Genomic DNA, 17,114 nt, shown 5'->3' on the forward strand with positions numbered 1-17,114 from the left:
GTTGAGGACGAGGGAAATGCGAGAGTAGAATGCATTTATCTTCGGTGCCGAGACATGCAGGGAAATTAATTGTTGAAGCTTAGGGTATTTATACTTACCATTAGGCTTTAAAGGGTTAAAAATAGCTATTTATAATGCAACATAAACATGCCTTCTTAATAGTAGAATTTAAATATTTACTTCCAAATAATTGGCAGTGACAACTTCTGAAGCGAATTGGAGATGGCTTTGTTCTGAGTTGCAGCGCCTTGTAGTCTGCTAGAAATTTACCAACACAGCTATAAATCCCCCGAAGACCGTCATCTTCGTACTTCCCGCCGTCAGAACCTCATTTCTTTAGCTGTTTTTCAGACGTTGGCGTCCCTGCGTGCGAGAAGATGGCGCAGTTCCTCTGCTGGTATTGTTTACTTCGGACGGCGTGATGGTAGGATGCATGCCCGGTCGAGTGCAGCTTTACTCTTATATTGCCAGGGCTTGTAATTTTATTTGAACTGATGTTTGTCATCTTTCTCCTGTGTGAAGTACGTAAAGTAGGAAATATTTTGGTTGCACGAAAGGCCGGATTAGTTGCCAGTAGGTTATTAATGTGGTGTAGAGTGCCTTCGTAGTAAGAATTAATACTGGTCTCTCAATGCTGATGTTTATTTCTGTACATGGTTTTGTTTCAGGCAGGCGTGAATGCAAGCATATGGGATACTATAGACGTTACGCATTTACGAGTCCATCATTACTACAGAGGTAGCAAGACTTTGCACCGGGAGCTGACATGATCATTGTGCATGATGGACACAATTCATCAGGCGATGCGGTTGGGATGATCCACAGACACGTGTTGGCAGCCTCTGTTTTTGTGACTTGCATGTGGAAATTCAGTAGCTGTTGATTTAAATTTGTGTAAGAGCTTATCACAGTGAAGAAGCTAGAAGTAAGCAGCTAGGGTTACAGGTTGTAATGTTGGTTATGTGGCCACCGCAACACAGTTGCACACTTTTGATTCCTAGTGACCAAATATGGGGTGTTCGTAGCATGCCTCACAATGCCACAAGGAAGACCTCAGGCCCTCGTGTGATCTCCTTGCTTTCCGAGGAGGTGTACGGTTATAGATTCAGTGTGAGTGCCTTGTCTGTCTGAAAGAGGAGTTTGAGATCAGGGGATGTGCTGAGTAGCAACTTTCATGTGAACTGTAGCTGTAGTGTGTGTGGACTGGTATCTACGAAGACACGGCAGACCAATTTGTCTGAATATCAGTGTTTCAGAAGATCAGTTGTGTGCGTGATGGGGAAGCAGCTTATTTGGAGTTGGAGATGTGAAGAACCAGACAGAACGAAGCACCTGGAGCGTTTGTGACTTGGATAAGGAAGTGCAGTATTCAGGTATGTTAGAGAGTAGAGTTTATTTACATTCCATAGATCCTTATTACGACTAAACCAAAGGATGGAGAACAAGTCATTTCATACAATAAACGTAAACTTCTGTATCTTATGGTCAGCTGCAAAAATGATGCTGCAATATCCAAAGGGTTGTGGTTGTGGCTGTGGAATCTGTGTCTTCTATTTGCTCGTTGTTCCAGATATGTGTACTTCCAGTCACATCTAATCATTATTTCCACTCTACTGAGATATGTTCTTCCGCTGCTCTTTATGCATGTCCGTACTGTGATTCTGTTACAGCCGAGTGCCAAATCTGGCGAACGATCTGTGATTATCAGCTTAGAGGATGGATCAGCGAAATATTTATCTGGATATATCATTAATGGAATAAATCTCTTTCCTGCCACTGGCTACCTTGTGAGTTGTAATGTAATTAATTTTATTAACCTTTGAGATAAGATAATTTAAATTCCCTCTTGCAACCTCATGGTTAGATTAAATTTGCTCCTTATTTGTCTTTTAAATTCACTGTATAACAGAAGTTGATCCATGTTGTTTTAATAGAGGGCTCGGAACCAAAATTACAAATATGACCAGAAGGGATACTCAACGTAGAAAACGAATAGAAATAATAAACGTGTTTTGAAATGATTTTTGTACTTGCACAGTAAGAAAGAGGAGTTTGGCTGATCTGACTTACTTTTGAATCTAATATAAATGCAGGTTTTTTATTATGTAAAATGTTCTTATCACATTATTCTAGTAATCAGTGTTCATTTACAATTTTGTGTAGAAATATAATGAAAGATTCTTAGGGCTACGAGCCACATCAGGTGGCTGAATGGTGAATGAACCATATCCTCTGCCAACGTTTTGAGAGCCATCTCTGCTCTCATCTTCAGGGCAGCTGCGTAACAAACTGGTCCTCTGTAGCGTGCTTGCCGATGATTGTTTTTATTTGATAGCTTTCATCACTGTAGTTACGTAAGGATGGTAATTTCACAAACATTAATCCAGTATCAGCTTATATTGTCGAATATTTTCTGATCTTTAGGTACGACTTTTTAGAAAACTAAACTTGGTTTTTACTTTTACGCGATGAGAAATGTAATTGTGTCATGCTTCTGTTCTCTTGTAATCAGGGTCGTTGTCTTAAAAGTAATAGTTCTGGAGCAGTTTGAATTTTTAAATTTAGAATTTAATGGTTAGCCACTGAAAAAATGCACATTCTTAAAAAAGGTTCTTTTCCTTATTGAGCCACCTTACACAGCCGGTAGCCCAAGAAGGATTTATTGTAGTTAAGCTTCGGATACTTCTACAATTTTACATTATCTTCATGTTAATCTGTTTGATATACAGATACGATATATTGTTGGCAGCATTGATCAGTGAGAGAAATATATTTTTCAGTAAGGCATAAATTATTCTCTGTTATATATAATTATATATGTTATCAAAAGTGCGACAAGTAAATGTTATAAATCTTAATAAGATCTGTATTTTGTCACGCAATAATCGTGACAGCTCAGTTTCAGAAACCATATTAAATTCAGTTTTAGGCTCTGTAGATAATAGAGGTTATGTTGTACCTTTTCAAACAAAAGTTATTACCTAGAAAACTTGTGTGTTCACCTCCGATGCTGATTTCTGTTGAAAAATTATTGATTTGTTCATAGATTATACATGATATGAGACCTGTTCATCGTACGCTCATGTATACAGTTCTTCCAAAGATAGGTTAAAACTTGTTTATCATTCTCGTTATATCTTGCACAGGAACTAGTGTGGGAATCAGTTAGTCTGATGTCTGGGAAAATTCACACCAATGTACCTGTTGTATTTGAGGATGTTTAGTTCCACAGGACTACAGAATAATGACACAGTTTATCATTCGTAGTCTATATGTGTGTCTTAAGTGGTACGTGCTTATGTTTCCTATCCTTTCAACGATATGTCCCTCTCCTGCAATCGTATTTTGAAGCGCGTTAAACTCCAGAAAGTAAACGATCTGCGTGCAAGGGAAGTATTTCCAATCTCGTGGTACAAGTGGCAGAGGAGTGATTAGACTACATGCATAGCTAAAGTGTTATGTTGGTAGAGAACCTTCATGTGACTGCAGTCGAACACCTTTTAAAATGGGGGTTTAATAGTGGGGGCTTTTCTGAAAAGAAAATAATCATCGAAAGAGGACGACAGGCATGCAAGTTGCCAGAACTTTGACAGACCAAATCGTGTGTGAAGAAATTTTATTTGGAACAGTATTTGAAAACAGAGTGGCCATCCGGTTGCCGTAACATAGGAAAATTGTTTTGTTGGTCGTGCCTATTGTTTCTGAATGGAAAACAAATGGAACAAGACTGGATTCGGTGATACCAACGACATTCATAAAGCACTGAAACGACATGAGAACTCTCAAACCCCCATTGTTTCAACAGTGCAAATTGTGATGTTTGACAAGTCTCGAATTGACTGTCAACTTGCCAATCAGAAGAAAGCTCTGCTTCCCTTACTGAAAATAACACTGCACGCCACTGCTGGAAATGTTGGATTTATGCTAATAAATAATGTGTTTTAAAATCTTAATAATGCTTTTGTTTGCAGTGCTGACTATATTTAATAAGGAAAACAAAGAAACAAAACACTAGACACTTAATTTCATCAAGGTAACTGCTTGTGGACATTTAAAATTAGTACACTTCGGTACTCTCTTTATCTTTAAAGGGTTAACCTACAGCCCATAACATTAATATTCAGTTGTTTTGTTATAGGAAGCATTCAGTTTACGGTCATGGTTTAGCAAGCAAGTGGGAGGTTTGAGGTAACGGCAAGTGGTTTGGTGCGAGTACCTGCAAACATGTCCTATGAAACGGTGTTGCTGGAGCCCTCGATCCCACACATTAATGATGAGTTGCTTGAACTTTCATCACAGGACATATATAAAGAGTTACGACTACGTGGCTGTGACTACCAAGGACTCTTTCGGGGCTGACAACCATGGTAGGTAGCGCTACAATCTAAAGGAGTAGTTTTAATGTACCTTATAGGCTGTAATATGTGATGGTGTTTATTAGTAGACATTGTTTTTGCAAATGAGCTAACTGTTGTGACCCTATGTAATGGATATATAATGTACAATTTTGTTTTAATTTTACAAAAAAATATTATGGGTCTCAGATATTTATTACATCGTTCAATGTTGTTTTCATCTGAATCTACATTCCACATTTGCTAGTTATGCAGCTTCTGAAATCATATGAGTTTTTTCTTTATATTTCATGTATTCCATTTAATGTTTTCAGCCCACATAAAACAATATCCTTTCTTACAGTTCTTGTGTTTTGCATGTAGAAAGAAGTCAGATTTTAAGTCAGGGTTGATATAGCTCAATGGTTTCAAAATTGGTATAAACCTCATTGTCTTTGGTGTACATGTGTAGTCCAGTTAATTAGACAAGTACGTGGCCTCGTCCTATGAACTGCATATCTCATGTGTCAATAAACATTCAGATAAAATGTTTGGTTCGCAGTGTGTTACTAAGGAACAAATTCTCAACGAACATTTCTTTGGAAGCAGAAAAAAAATATCTTGACATGCACAACTTTCACTTCTCCAGTATTTCGGTAGATTTCCATCAGTGGCTGTGACGTTTAATTTCTGGGTTGTACTTAGAACTCAGAGAGTTTTATCATGACATTATGAGACTTGAAACATTTCTGTCATTTAGAGCTATAAAGATGGATGGAGCAAATTTTCTTTGTTTCATTTTTTGATGATCTATAAACAAATTTTCAACTTTGAAGGTGGTTCTTACCCTTTCGACGTAATCAGTCGGATCCTCTGAAATGTATGTTTAGTGTCTACCGGATTACATCGTGATATATCCCAAAAGATGTCCCTCTTAATTCTCATCACTATGCAAAGCTCAAATCTCACCTATTTTCAGTTGATTTTATGTTTAATTTGCTGACTAAAGTTTCGTCTTTGGCATGTTCAAATATTTTGTCACTCATTCATATGTCAGATGAAACCAATACTTTTTCTTCTTTCTCTTCTCTCCCTGGATTACAAAGGCATCTGTTTATGCACATCACTTATCGTAAGTCACGTGTTCTCTTCCTTCTTTGCTTGTATTTTGATATCACCTCTTAACTACAGGCTAGTTTCAGCATGACTTCATCTTGTATACATTTATCAAAGTTCAACCCAAAAATGTGTAAATTCTTTCTTATAAAATCAGATGAATGTGCAAATAGGATGTAATGATGGCCAAGTCATGATTCTAGGTCTTGAAAGTTGATAGCTGCTAAACTGGTAAAGAAATTCCTCGCTTTTGTGGAATATGAATATTTGTTGTCGTGTTCTGTCCTGAATTAGTTGAGCCCTATTTTAAAAAGGTTCATTTTAATATAAACCTCCCTCCATTACTAATGTAACCCACACAGAATTCTCTTCAGGTTTAATGACCATGTATGTACGTGTCTATTCTACCTCATCATCCTTTATTTAATCAGTCTAATAATATTTAATAAAGTGTACAAATTATGAAGCTCATCATGTATTTTTCTTAGATCCAAATATATTCTTAATTCTTTGTTCGAAGATATCCTCAATCTTAATTTTTCCCTTAGAGTGAGAGAGAAAGTTTTGCACTCTTAATTTACTTTTTTTAATAAATAATGGACAGATTATATTTTAAAGATCATTTAATCATCAGGTATTTTAATGACCCCATTTTTAAATTTAACAGTGGCACATTAGTTAATTATTGTGGGTAATACGCTTCCGAAATTTGACTTCACTTTGGGTAACACTAATTATAATTCACCTTCAGATTGGTTAATAATTATTAACCAATTTGGTTAGCGCATGGCCCATAAGTACTGTATGGAGGTTTTCCTATGTTCCAATTTATTTGCAGTATTTAAAATAATGAAGACTGAGACACATGAACGTAGTTAGAACTCTCGTTTTACCGGGTATTGACTGAAACTGACCAGTGAGACGACGCCACATTTCTGAGACGTAATTAAACACTGAATTTCTGTCTTATTTCACTTTTTGATTTAGTATAGAAGTAAAGCTTATGAATTTGGAATATTACTTGGAATGTTGAGTAACAATGCTTACTGGCTAGGAGTGAGTGGTGTTGGGACAACGAACATCTTCCGGCTGTCATCGTGTGATGACTGCCACACGTAGCTTGTTTTTTGACTCTCGTAAATGACATATAATTCCGTTAAATGTAGTATGACGTTATCGAGGGCCAATCAGTAATGTTAACTGCGAGTAATGACTTATAAGCTGCCAATCACAGACATGCTAAAGGAGTTTCTTTAACAACAAGGAAGAATTGTAAAATTTCTAAGTCAGTTGAAGGTGATGAGTTAATGACAGGAAAAATGAGTCTTTGACCATTTGAAGTTCTAAATTGAACTAGAGCAAACATTTAATCAGCTCTCAATTCTCCATACTGGTTTGAACTTTGCCACATTTACAGAGAATTTAATGGCTTTACATCATGAAACTCTTATAGACTGCAAATTAGAATATGCCCTTATCCAAACTCCAGTGGGCCTCGTGGTATGAGATGAGTAGAAGTCTCCCTAATATACGGTACTGTCTAATGTAGATGATTTCTTGTTCTCCCTTAGGTCAAACGGGAAAGATTTCGTGGAAAGACGACTGGGTAGCATTCCTGGACAACTGCAGATGAAAATACTTGAGGAAGAATCGCGACGTCTCCTCGTTCCAACCTATATCCAGAAGATCACAATAGACGAAGCTGATGTCCGTGAACTGAACACCAAGAGCCATGATGTTGGCGAGTTGGTCCGTTTCAGTTTGAACGAGACTTCATCTGTACGCGTGCATGTGTGTACTGATGGGACGAGATTGCTTGTGAGTTCTTAGCATGGAGTGGAGAACTGCATGCACACCTCCACAATATTTCTGTTCCTTTCAAAAACATTGCCTTGTACGTGGCTGTCTTCAGGGTTGTAGCACCACGTAGTCTGGAAGAAATTTACCAACATTATAGAGGTTCTTGCTGCCTTCATCATCAGAGCACTTATCATCCTGATGGGCAGTGGACAATCAACTGACAGGTATGTGCATTTCTCTGTGTGTGTGTGTATCTCATTACCAAAACGTCCTCTTTCATTCCTAATATAAACTTCGTTCTACAACTTGGTTTCAGAACATTTTCATGCCACACATAGGGCATTCTCCTTTTTTCATGTTTTACCTTTCAGACCCTTTGATCTCCATATACATTAATGTAAGCGTGTACAGCTTTTCCTAAGGTTTAGTCGCATATAATAGTATAATTCCGTCTGTACTCAGTTTTCGTTAGTTCGTAAAAGTGAATTGTACTCTTCCAATTCACACTGTTAAAAATATTTTGCACTTCTGTATCATTGTTTCTGTCTTTACGACTTTCATTACGCTTGTCTCATTCCTTGCGTTTTCGAATTCAAATATACTTCACGCCAGTGCTATCTAACTCAGGCTTTAATAGTGCAGACCATTTTATATTATTTTTATTATCACATACTTGAGAATTATAATAAATGTTTACATTCTCATCATCTCAGAGCATTGCAGTTCTTATTCGCTATAGGACAAGATGATCAAAAAATCAAAATGAAATGTGGGACAGGAAACATAAGAAATCCACAGAAGACAGCAGAATTATTCTATTTGTATATTATCTGAAGCATTCATGGTGACTAAGTGTAATGAATTCTTCTTGGGCTACCAGACGTGTCAGGTTGTTGAGGACGAGGATGAAGACGGTTTTAAAAATGCTAGTTTTTTCTCCATTTAACCACCTGACATGGCTGGTAGCCCAAGAAGAATTCATTATATTCAATTCCTACTTCACAGAAATAGCCATAAATTTTTGAACCAAAATTTTGTTAAATTCTCAAGTTGCATGTTACCACAGTTGTAATAAAACCATGGTTGTATTCCAAGTAACTGAGTTTAAAGTTGAAAAAGGTAACAAAAAGCGTAAGGGCAAATGTTCAGAAGGTGTTGATGGTGTACCAGACTATGTAGTTGATTGATGTATAATCATATCAAAAAACCATTAGCACATATTTACAATGTTTAATTACAATCAGATATGCTTTCAGACAAATTAAAATCGGTGAAAGTACATTTTCAAACTACAAAGGTGGGTTATATGAATAATCTACAACTGTTGAGTGTTATCTATTGGTCTGGCTACTTTTCTAAAGCCATTCTGTAACTTTGATAATATATCTCCAGCCATATTTTTATTCATTTACCCAAAATACTAGAATACATTTTCCCTGTAATTGAAAGCAATGCAGTTCCTCTAAAATTGTTTGTATCATCCACACTCCCTTCTCTTCATTAATTTCTGTGCCTATTACATACCAATTCACTTGTACTAGAGAGTTTAAGTAAATATTTTTACTGTTTCTTGTGACAGTGCTGTCAGTACATGTGTATAAGGAGTTGGATATCATCCAGTCAGCAGGCGTGGAAGTACGAGGACTCCAAACTAATGCCATAACTCAATACAAGTGCCCGACCAAGCCTGTGCTCGAGAAATACGTGTTCACACCTAATGTAGAACCTGCACACTGCACTGAGGGTTTGCACACACATAGCTCTGGAGAACACGAGTGTCACCCATGTGAAGGTGGTGGAGCTGCACAGTCAAGGCACCACACTTCTGTCACCAGCTGTGAATCTCATCATTGCGGACATGCCACTTATAAAAGCAAGTGTAACAATGTGTGACACAGAGTTACTTAATTTATAGTCAGCATTATTTATTATTTTTATTTCACTTGAGGTTGATTGGTCCATGTCTTGATAGGAGGAAACAAAGTGGGATTTCAGCTTTTCCTTTCTATTGTCTCACCTCCTGACATTTTTATGTTGTCTGTACCATTTCTGTAATTATCTCTCTTGTCTTCTTTACTAGTAACTTTGCATGCTGAACTCCTACCACATCATCCTCACAGCTGCAGTATCGTTCTCGTACCAGAATTTCCACATCTGTCTGTGAAACACAACAATTCTTCTTCTTAGATATAGCAATATAGGTTCACTTGGGTGGCCTCTGTACTACCACTGACCACCCTGTGCAGTACCATGGCCTATTAGAATACATGACTAATCCTCTATCTTAACACTGGCACCACTTTGAGGCGTGAGGTGGGCAAGCAGGATTTGAACCCTACTGCCTGCTGCTATGCTCTGTCTTGGTGGTATACTGCCACTATCCCTGTTTTCCATTGGGAGCAGAACCCCTTTCTGAATGTTTTTACTCCTGGTATCTAACCCTTTCCACAGTCTCTTTGTATGTACAGGTAAGGTTAGTTAGGTAGATCAAAGAATACATCCAGTTCACTATATATGATATATATCATTAATGATGCATTCTCCGTCCATCTTAAAGTCTGTTCACTCCTTAGATGTTCCTGTACCTAACAGCTCTTGATTTCCCAATAACATGGCTGGCTCATTTACTTACAGATCCAAGGATTCCTATGGTGGTTACCAGACCAGTCCATATCCTGGCTGGTTGGAACATTAGTATGTGGCATTCCATAGCTTATGGCTCCTTCCCTTTTGGCCTGATCTATCCATCAGCAAGTTTTCCCTCCTGGCTCATGCCTTCTTGACTGTGCTTTTGTGTCATCAAGAGGACTGTTCTGCAGTTTGATGGTGTCAGCTAGTTTCTGTTATCATTTGGCTGTCTGACTCTCCATATGACCTAGTTTCTGGGCCACTTCATGAGATTATGAGATTTATCTTCTGAGCTATATATAATTCTGCATACCTCTGTGTTTTCTTCTTCTGGGTTTCTTAATATTGAAACCAAACCGAGTTTGTTATGGTTTTACACCAGCTCTCCTACTTATAATCTCTACTAGTTCATAGTCTGTGTTTCCATCGTTGTTCATTATTAATATGTCTAATTAGCTTAAGCTTCAAGAAGTAATGTTTGCACTTGATGGAGTCATGGGAAGGCACAGAATTTGTGCCAAGAAAATAACTTGAGTGTTAGAGTAACCAATTTGGAAAAGAGTAAGCAGAAGATATTCATGTTCACTGCCAAAAGCACCAAATTTTTATAACTGAAAGCAAAATGTGCATGTAACCAAATTAACTTTTATTGTGTGAGAATATGGGATTTAAGCCTGTGTACTATGGGGCTGTCTGCTGGTTAATAGTTTTTGTAGTATGTTACTGTGGCCCTTGGCAAACTGTTCCACACTTGAGCCATAATGCATGGCTAATGAAGGTTAAAGATTTGTGAATAGCATTAAGATGCTTCTAGGCTCTTGTTGAAATGTTTTACTAATATTGTTTAAGCTTATGTTTAAAAAAACACAAAAAGGCAAAGAGAACGACAATAATTGAACATGTTTTTTGGTTGTTGTATATTGCAGGCAAATATAACAGTCCTGTCGAATGGTTGTAACCTGTCACACAGAAACTTAAACGAGACAGGGATAATGGTTGAGGAACACAAATTAGAAAATGAGCGCAACTGTACCCTGGTTATTGCTTCAAACATCCTGCTGTATAGAGAATTTCTGCAGACTGCTTTAAGTGCTCTGGCTGATGGGGCGTGCATCCTGACTCGTGAGAAACCTGAAACAAACAGTCTGTTCATCTATGGCTTTAGGCTTGAAATTGTGTTTGAGAAAACCCTAAAGGATGAAAAGTTACTTTTGCTCAGGAAGGTAAGGCAGAACGTTTATAATGTTGATCACAAAAGCCTATGACATTTCCTTTTACTGAGCCGCATGAATCCAATCCCCATCCATCCACTCTGTTTTTATCTCTTTTAATATTATCCTTCCATCTATGTATCAATCTTCAGAGTGGCCTCCTACCTTCAGGTTTTCATGCCTAAGATTTGAATGTTTATCATCTATCTCATGCATGCTACATGCCCCACTCATCTCATTCTCAAGCATGTGCTCACCATAATAATACTTTCTTGACAGTACAGATGTGCTTTAATAATGTTAATAATGAAATATTTCTTTCTTTAGATTATTGTTTCCATGTTTGCTAAAAGTAACATCATCCATTTGTGATATAGCTTCTTAGTCAGTACAGCATAGTGTAAAATATAATAACTGATTAAAAGTAAAACTCCAATAAAAGACATAAGTATGGATGTGAGTGAAATTACTGAAAAGGCATTCTGAGATTTTCAGTTTGTATAAATAAGGATAATGTCTTTACAGTAAATTTTACAAGTTATGTAATTCCATTTCATAATATAAGAGGAAATCTACCACCTCGGGTTGACAAGAGCAAAATGATTAATAAAAAGTAATCCCAGTTAAGCCAGAGGTGGCAGTATGATCATCAGCTCATCAAGAAACTTTGGGTAAACGAAATGATTTTTTTGTTATAATATTTGGTAGAAAGTGTATGTGGAATCTGTTTCAGAGATTGATGGTGGAAAATCCAGTTGTGATCTACATTGCAGCCCAGAACTATGATTGGCTGCCACAAATGCAGACTGTCATCCAAAGCAACACTAAGCATCGCATTATCCTTGTAGCTCAGGATACACCACTCAATGGCATTTTGGGTCTCATGAACTGTATCCGCAAGGAGCCAGAGACCAACTTTGTAAGGTTAGAGACTCCTACTTGAACCTTTTTACTGCCAGTGAAGAAAGTACCACATGTTAACAAGTTTTCACCTGATTTCTAAGATTTGAACATTTGTGTAATATTTAATCTCTTTGACTTATAAATATTATTTTATGTTTTAAAATAAAATTTCCATCTGAGATGGTGATTTATTTAATTTATTGTTCTTACTTATTTATAAATTCTTGGAACATATGCCAGTTTCACTATTACAATAAAGTCCACAATCAGAATTTTTGTTGAAATAAAACCTGTCTTAAATTTGCATAATTGTTCATGTTTAGATAAAATGTTATAATGTACATTTTTGTCTTGAAGATTAGCTGATTTGAGTTGGTTCACTCTTTTCTTATTCATTTTCAAATATTGCATGTTTGATTGTTTGTCATGTTAAGGGTATAGAGCTATGACTCTGTTCTTGCTGTAGAACCTAAAGTGTGGATTTTCCATTCATAACTTTTCTGTAGATGAATGTAACTTAGTTTTGTCTGAATCAAAAAGAGAGAATTTTTAATATGTGCTGATTTTTGTCGTTCCCCAGTTGCATAAGAGCTTACTTGCTTTTCTGAGAGTGATAGCTGATTTTCTGGCATGAAATTAAAACAAGAGACTTTGTGAATTGGCACTGAAATTATGTAATGAATTTAAAGTTATAATTGGTTAGTTTAATTTTGTTTAATTCTTTAGATAGGTCAAAATAAATGTTTGTTTGGAAGTGAGTTTAGTGTTTACATACTATGTGGTCCAGCTTTTACAGCATTGTGGTTGAGAGGATGACCTGTAGATTAGCATCCTGAATCAGTAATTGTAAGGATCACAAATGGAAACAGGCACTTCATTGTTATTCATTTAAACTTATCCAGATAAAAAAATTTAATCAGTCAGACCACATGGGAGATGGAAGCTTAGTTGAAATGATAATATTAAAGTTCATCTTATTGGAATAGGATAGGAAGCTGTGAACTGTATTCTTGTGGCTCACAATAAGGACCAGTTGGCAACAAACCTTTGGTTTCCTTGAAAGGCGGGACTTACTTTACTAGCTGAGTGACCATCAGCTTGGAAGAAAGACTCTGTTTCATGGAGTTTTAAAAGGTTGAATTAAATACATGTGCCTTTTGTGTGAAGACAATGAACATTAATGTTTATTAAACTTATTGAGTAACATTATGATGATAATAAGGAGCCTTAGAATAATTCATATTAGATTCATCAGTTCGAATGACTGCATTATTCATGTCTCAATAAAAGGATATAATTTAAATATATAAGTGAACAAGCAGAAGGTCTACGCCCTCCTGCAAATTTAGTTGTGAGAAATTATCGAGCAGGGAATATCCGTATTAGGTGTTGAGTGCTGCAAGTGCCATAATGAAGTCTGACGAAGGGAAGTTCGTGTTCGTAAGTACGGTTACCAGTGGGCTTAGTCAGTCGGTGTGCTAAAGAGAGTCGTGCAGTACAATCCCGTGGCGACATATAGAATAATCGTTTAAGAATGCTTCGCGCTAAGTTCATTGTGCAGTATTTTACGAAATCCTACCTGTTTTCATAAATGATGGAAGATTTTTAGGTTATGGAAATGTTTGGTAGTTGGTTTTCTATAGGTGATGTTGGTTGGCCTGATTAATTGACGCAGCCCGCGTTTCATCTTATTAGTTTCTGCAAATTTAGTTCCAAGAATTGAATAAACAGGGAAGATGTCGCTGCTGAATCCGCGTGAGGTGTTGAGTGTCTACATGCCAACATGAAGTCTGACGAGTGGAAGTTCGTGTCCGAGACTACGGTTAGCAGTGGACGCTTTCACTCGGTGTCTTGTGTTATAGATAGTCGTGTAGGTATTAAAGATTTGTGTCTGGTTTTGATCTAAGCAGGGTGTTAAACGCCGCTGGGTTCAGTAACAATTCGGGTGACCGAGAGGCAATGTGTGCCAGAATGTAGGCGATCTAGTTACGAAATGTGTGTTATTTGTTTCATAGTGCTTCGTGCTAAGTTGATTGAGCTGTATTTTACGATCCTAGGTGTTGTTCCGTGTGGTTGGTTTCATAAATGATTTTAGGTTATGATTATGTTTGGTAGTTGGTTTCTTATAGGTGACGGTAGGCGTGTTTCGCCTTCATTTGTTTGTAGTTCCTGTCATTTTTAAGGGCTAAGATGTAACTAATGGCGGTTACGGAAGTACTTTCCAGCAACCCCGTTTCTGCTTATGATTTTACAATTTGTGGAGTGGTATTTCAGGCAGCATTTCGTTCGGCAGTGCAGTGGAGTGTGCTAGGTAGGACATCTACTTCAGCCCTTTTGTCGTTAGATGGCAGAGGAGTTCGTCAGGGTGGGCATATAACGATCATCGAATATCGCTAGTTCAGCGGTGGCGGGATGTGTTCGCTGTTTTTTTCGACGTTGCCGTCCCTGCGTATGAGGAGAATGGCGAATTCTGAGGTCGGCGTGATCGTGGGCTGCATTACGAGTCTAGTGCAGATTCACTGTCATATATTTATATATATATATATATTGCCATGGCGTGGAAGTTAATTTGATTTTATTAGAATTGATGTGTGTCATCTTTGTGTGAAGGACGTAAAGTGAGAAATATTTTGGTTGCATGGAAGGTCGGTTTAGTTGGCCAGTTGATCATTAATGTGGTGTAGAGTGCCTTCGTAGTAAGAATTAATACTGGTCTCTCAATGCGGATGTTTATTTCGGTACATGGTTTTGTTTCAGGTAGGCGTGCCTGCAAGCATATGGGATACTATAGACGTTACGCATTTACGAGTCCATCATTACTACAGAGGTAGCAAGACTTTGCACCGGGAGCTGACATGATCATTGTGCATGATGGACACAATTCATCAGGCGATGCGGTTGGGATGATCCACAGACACGTGTTGGCAGCCTCAGTTTTAGTGACTTGCTTGTGGAAATTCAGTAGCTGTTTATTTAAGTTTGTGTAAGAGCCTATCGCAGTGGACAAGGTAGAAGTAATCAGCTAGGGTTACAGGTTGTAATGTTGGTTATGTGGCCACCACACCACGGTCGCACACTTTAGATTCCTAGTGACCAAGTATCACGAGTTAGTAGCATGCCTCACAATGCCACAAGGAAGACCTCAGGCCCTCGTGTGATCTCCTTGCTTTCGGAGGAGGTGTACGGTTATAGATTCAGTGTGAGTGCCTTGTCTGTCTGAAAGAGGAGTTTGAGATCAGGGGATGTGCTTAGTGGCAACTTTCTCGTGAACTGTATCTGTAGTGTGTGGAGTAATATTACCAAGAGATGGCAGACAAAGTTATCTGAATGTCAGTGTTTCAGAAGATCAGTTGTGTGCGTGATGGGGAAGCAGCTTATTTGGAGTTGGAGATGTGAAGAACCAGACAGAATGAGGCACCTGGAGTGTTTGTGACTTGGATAGGAAAGTGCAGTATTCAGGTATGTTAGAGCGTAGAGTTTATTTACATTCCATAGATCCTTCTTAGGACTCAATCAAAGGATGGAGAACAAGTCATTTTCTGCAATATACATAAACCTCAGGACTTCATTCAATATACATAAACTTCTGTATTTTCGACACAATAACAAGTACGTGTTTCACATATCAATGTACATATACTGAGAATTTTAAATAGAAATACAAAAGTGACTTTACATATAGATTATAGATATACATAAAGCTTACGGATTTTCAGCAGAGATGAAAGCGTATACAGAATAGTAAGAGTGAGTGAAGAGGTAACCTTTCAATGCAGGCTTGAATACCTTTATATCATAATTTAGACTTTTAATTGTTGGTGGAAGATTATTAAACAACTTGATACCTGTATAGTACACCCCTTTCTGATATTTAGTAAAGTTAGCATTTGGCACACATAGGTCATGTTTACGTCTTGTATTTAAATTATGTACATCTGTATTTCTTTTAAGATTATCCAATTTTTCCACCACAAATTATAGCAAGCAGAGTATGAATTCACTTGCAAGTGGAAGTATATTAAATTTACGAAATAATTTTCTACAGGATATCCTGCTTTTGACACCGGCCATTATTCTAATTATTTTCTTTTGCATGTAAAAAACTTTATTACTGTCTGTTGAATTCCCCCAAAAGATTAATCCATAAGACACCACAGAGTGGAAATAAACAAAGTAAACTAGCTTTAAAGTATCTATTGTCATGGGTGGTATGACTGTTCTCATGGCAAGGCACGCAGAGCTTAATTTGGGAATAATAATATACTCAATGTGTTTCTTCCAATCTGAGGTATTGTGAACTCGTAAGCCAAGGAAACTTAAATATATAAGTGAACAAGCAGAAGGTATATTTCAGTATGAGATCTCTGAAACATTTTGTATATATTTTCAGGTGTTATTTTATTCTGGATACATCAGCACGCCCATTAAAGATCTTGTTATGAATGTATACAGTGATGGAAAGTGGGGGTCATACCGACACCTGCCACTAGACAGCTGTGCCACTGTTACTGTGCCACATGCCTATGTCAGCATAATGACCCGAGGAGATTTCTCCAGCTTCAGGTGGCTGGAGGGAAATCTGGACCCTGACAGGTGCTGATCAACTCTTGTACACAGTAATGTGATTACTTTAAAGTTCCATTATAGTGATGAGGGACCAGAATAAATGTACTTAAAATTTAATGCCAAGTGAGCTTGCTTGATTGTTCAACTTCATGAACAAGAAGTATATCAGAGAGTAAATGAAAGTTAGGTTGTCGAATTAACTAACTTCATAGCGTATAAGCTATCTTAAGAATTTGAAAACTGCTAATGTGGCCAAGAATTTACCCTGTATATAAGGAACCTTAAGGTTGGTTATTGTGTTCATAAGAACCACCCACTTTCACGTATTCTGATCCAGTTGGATAGCAAAAAAAAAAAAAAGGGCATGTAGGTTTAAATTTGTTAATTCTGAAGATGAATTATAGTTGATTACAAATACTAGGAAATTTCCCATCAAGAATGGCGAAAAAATCTAAAGTCATACTTAAAAACACATTTTCTTTATTCTTTTACAAATCAATGTATGAAAATTTAAATTTAATGTTTTTTAACAAAAAAAAATCACTATGTATCTTTG

General features: G+C 37.2%; 1 protein-coding gene across 9 annotated transcripts; it reads left to right on the forward strand.

The window, feature by feature from the left end:
* Positions 1 to 334: 334 nt before the first annotated feature.
* LOC147871962 (fatty acid synthase-like) lies at positions 335 to 15,185 on the forward strand. 9 transcript variants are annotated; one of them, XM_087359804.1, is made up of 10 exons: positions 345 to 521; positions 669 to 1,373; positions 1,671 to 1,787; positions 4,139 to 4,367; positions 7,022 to 7,268; positions 7,363 to 7,474; positions 8,830 to 9,123; positions 10,805 to 11,101; positions 11,823 to 12,013; positions 14,754 to 15,185. In XM_087359804.1, the coding sequence occupies exons 7-10, from the start codon at positions 9,109 to 9,111 to the stop codon at positions 14,821 to 14,823; spliced, it is 573 nt and encodes a 190-aa protein (XP_087215930.1). In that variant the 5' UTR covers positions 345 to 521; positions 669 to 1,373; positions 1,671 to 1,787; positions 4,139 to 4,367; positions 7,022 to 7,268; positions 7,363 to 7,474; positions 8,830 to 9,108; the 3' UTR covers positions 14,824 to 15,185. The 9 variants fall into 9 exon arrangements, with proteins under 9 accessions (XP_087215931.1, XP_087215930.1, XP_087215927.1 ...); XM_087359801.1 differs by having other exon boundaries at positions 669 to 894; positions 1,249 to 1,373; positions 7,022 to 7,474; XM_087359805.1 differs by having other exon boundaries at positions 335 to 424; positions 7,022 to 7,474.
* The last annotated feature ends 1,929 nt before the right edge of the window (positions 15,186 to 17,114 follow it).

This window comes from Zootermopsis nevadensis, unplaced genomic scaffold (assembly GCF_977971745.1).
Source record: "Zootermopsis nevadensis isolate Lab colony 2312 unplaced genomic scaffold, Znev_1.0 Znev_ptg000033l, whole genome shotgun sequence".
Classification (NCBI taxonomy): Eukaryota; Metazoa; Arthropoda; class Insecta; order Blattodea; family Termopsidae; genus Zootermopsis; species Zootermopsis nevadensis.

Excerpts from the sequence above, each read along its gene's own strand:
- LOC147871962 (XM_087359805.1), top strand. Across the intron at positions 11,102-11,822 it reads AGTTACTTTTGCTCAGGAAG|AGATTGATGGTGGAAAATCC; the intron begins GTAAGGCAGAAC and ends AATCTGTTTCAG. Across the intron at positions 12,014-14,753 it reads CCAGAGACCAACTTTGTAAG|GCGTGCCTGCAAGCATATGG; the intron begins GTTAGAGACTCC and ends TGTTTCAGGTAG.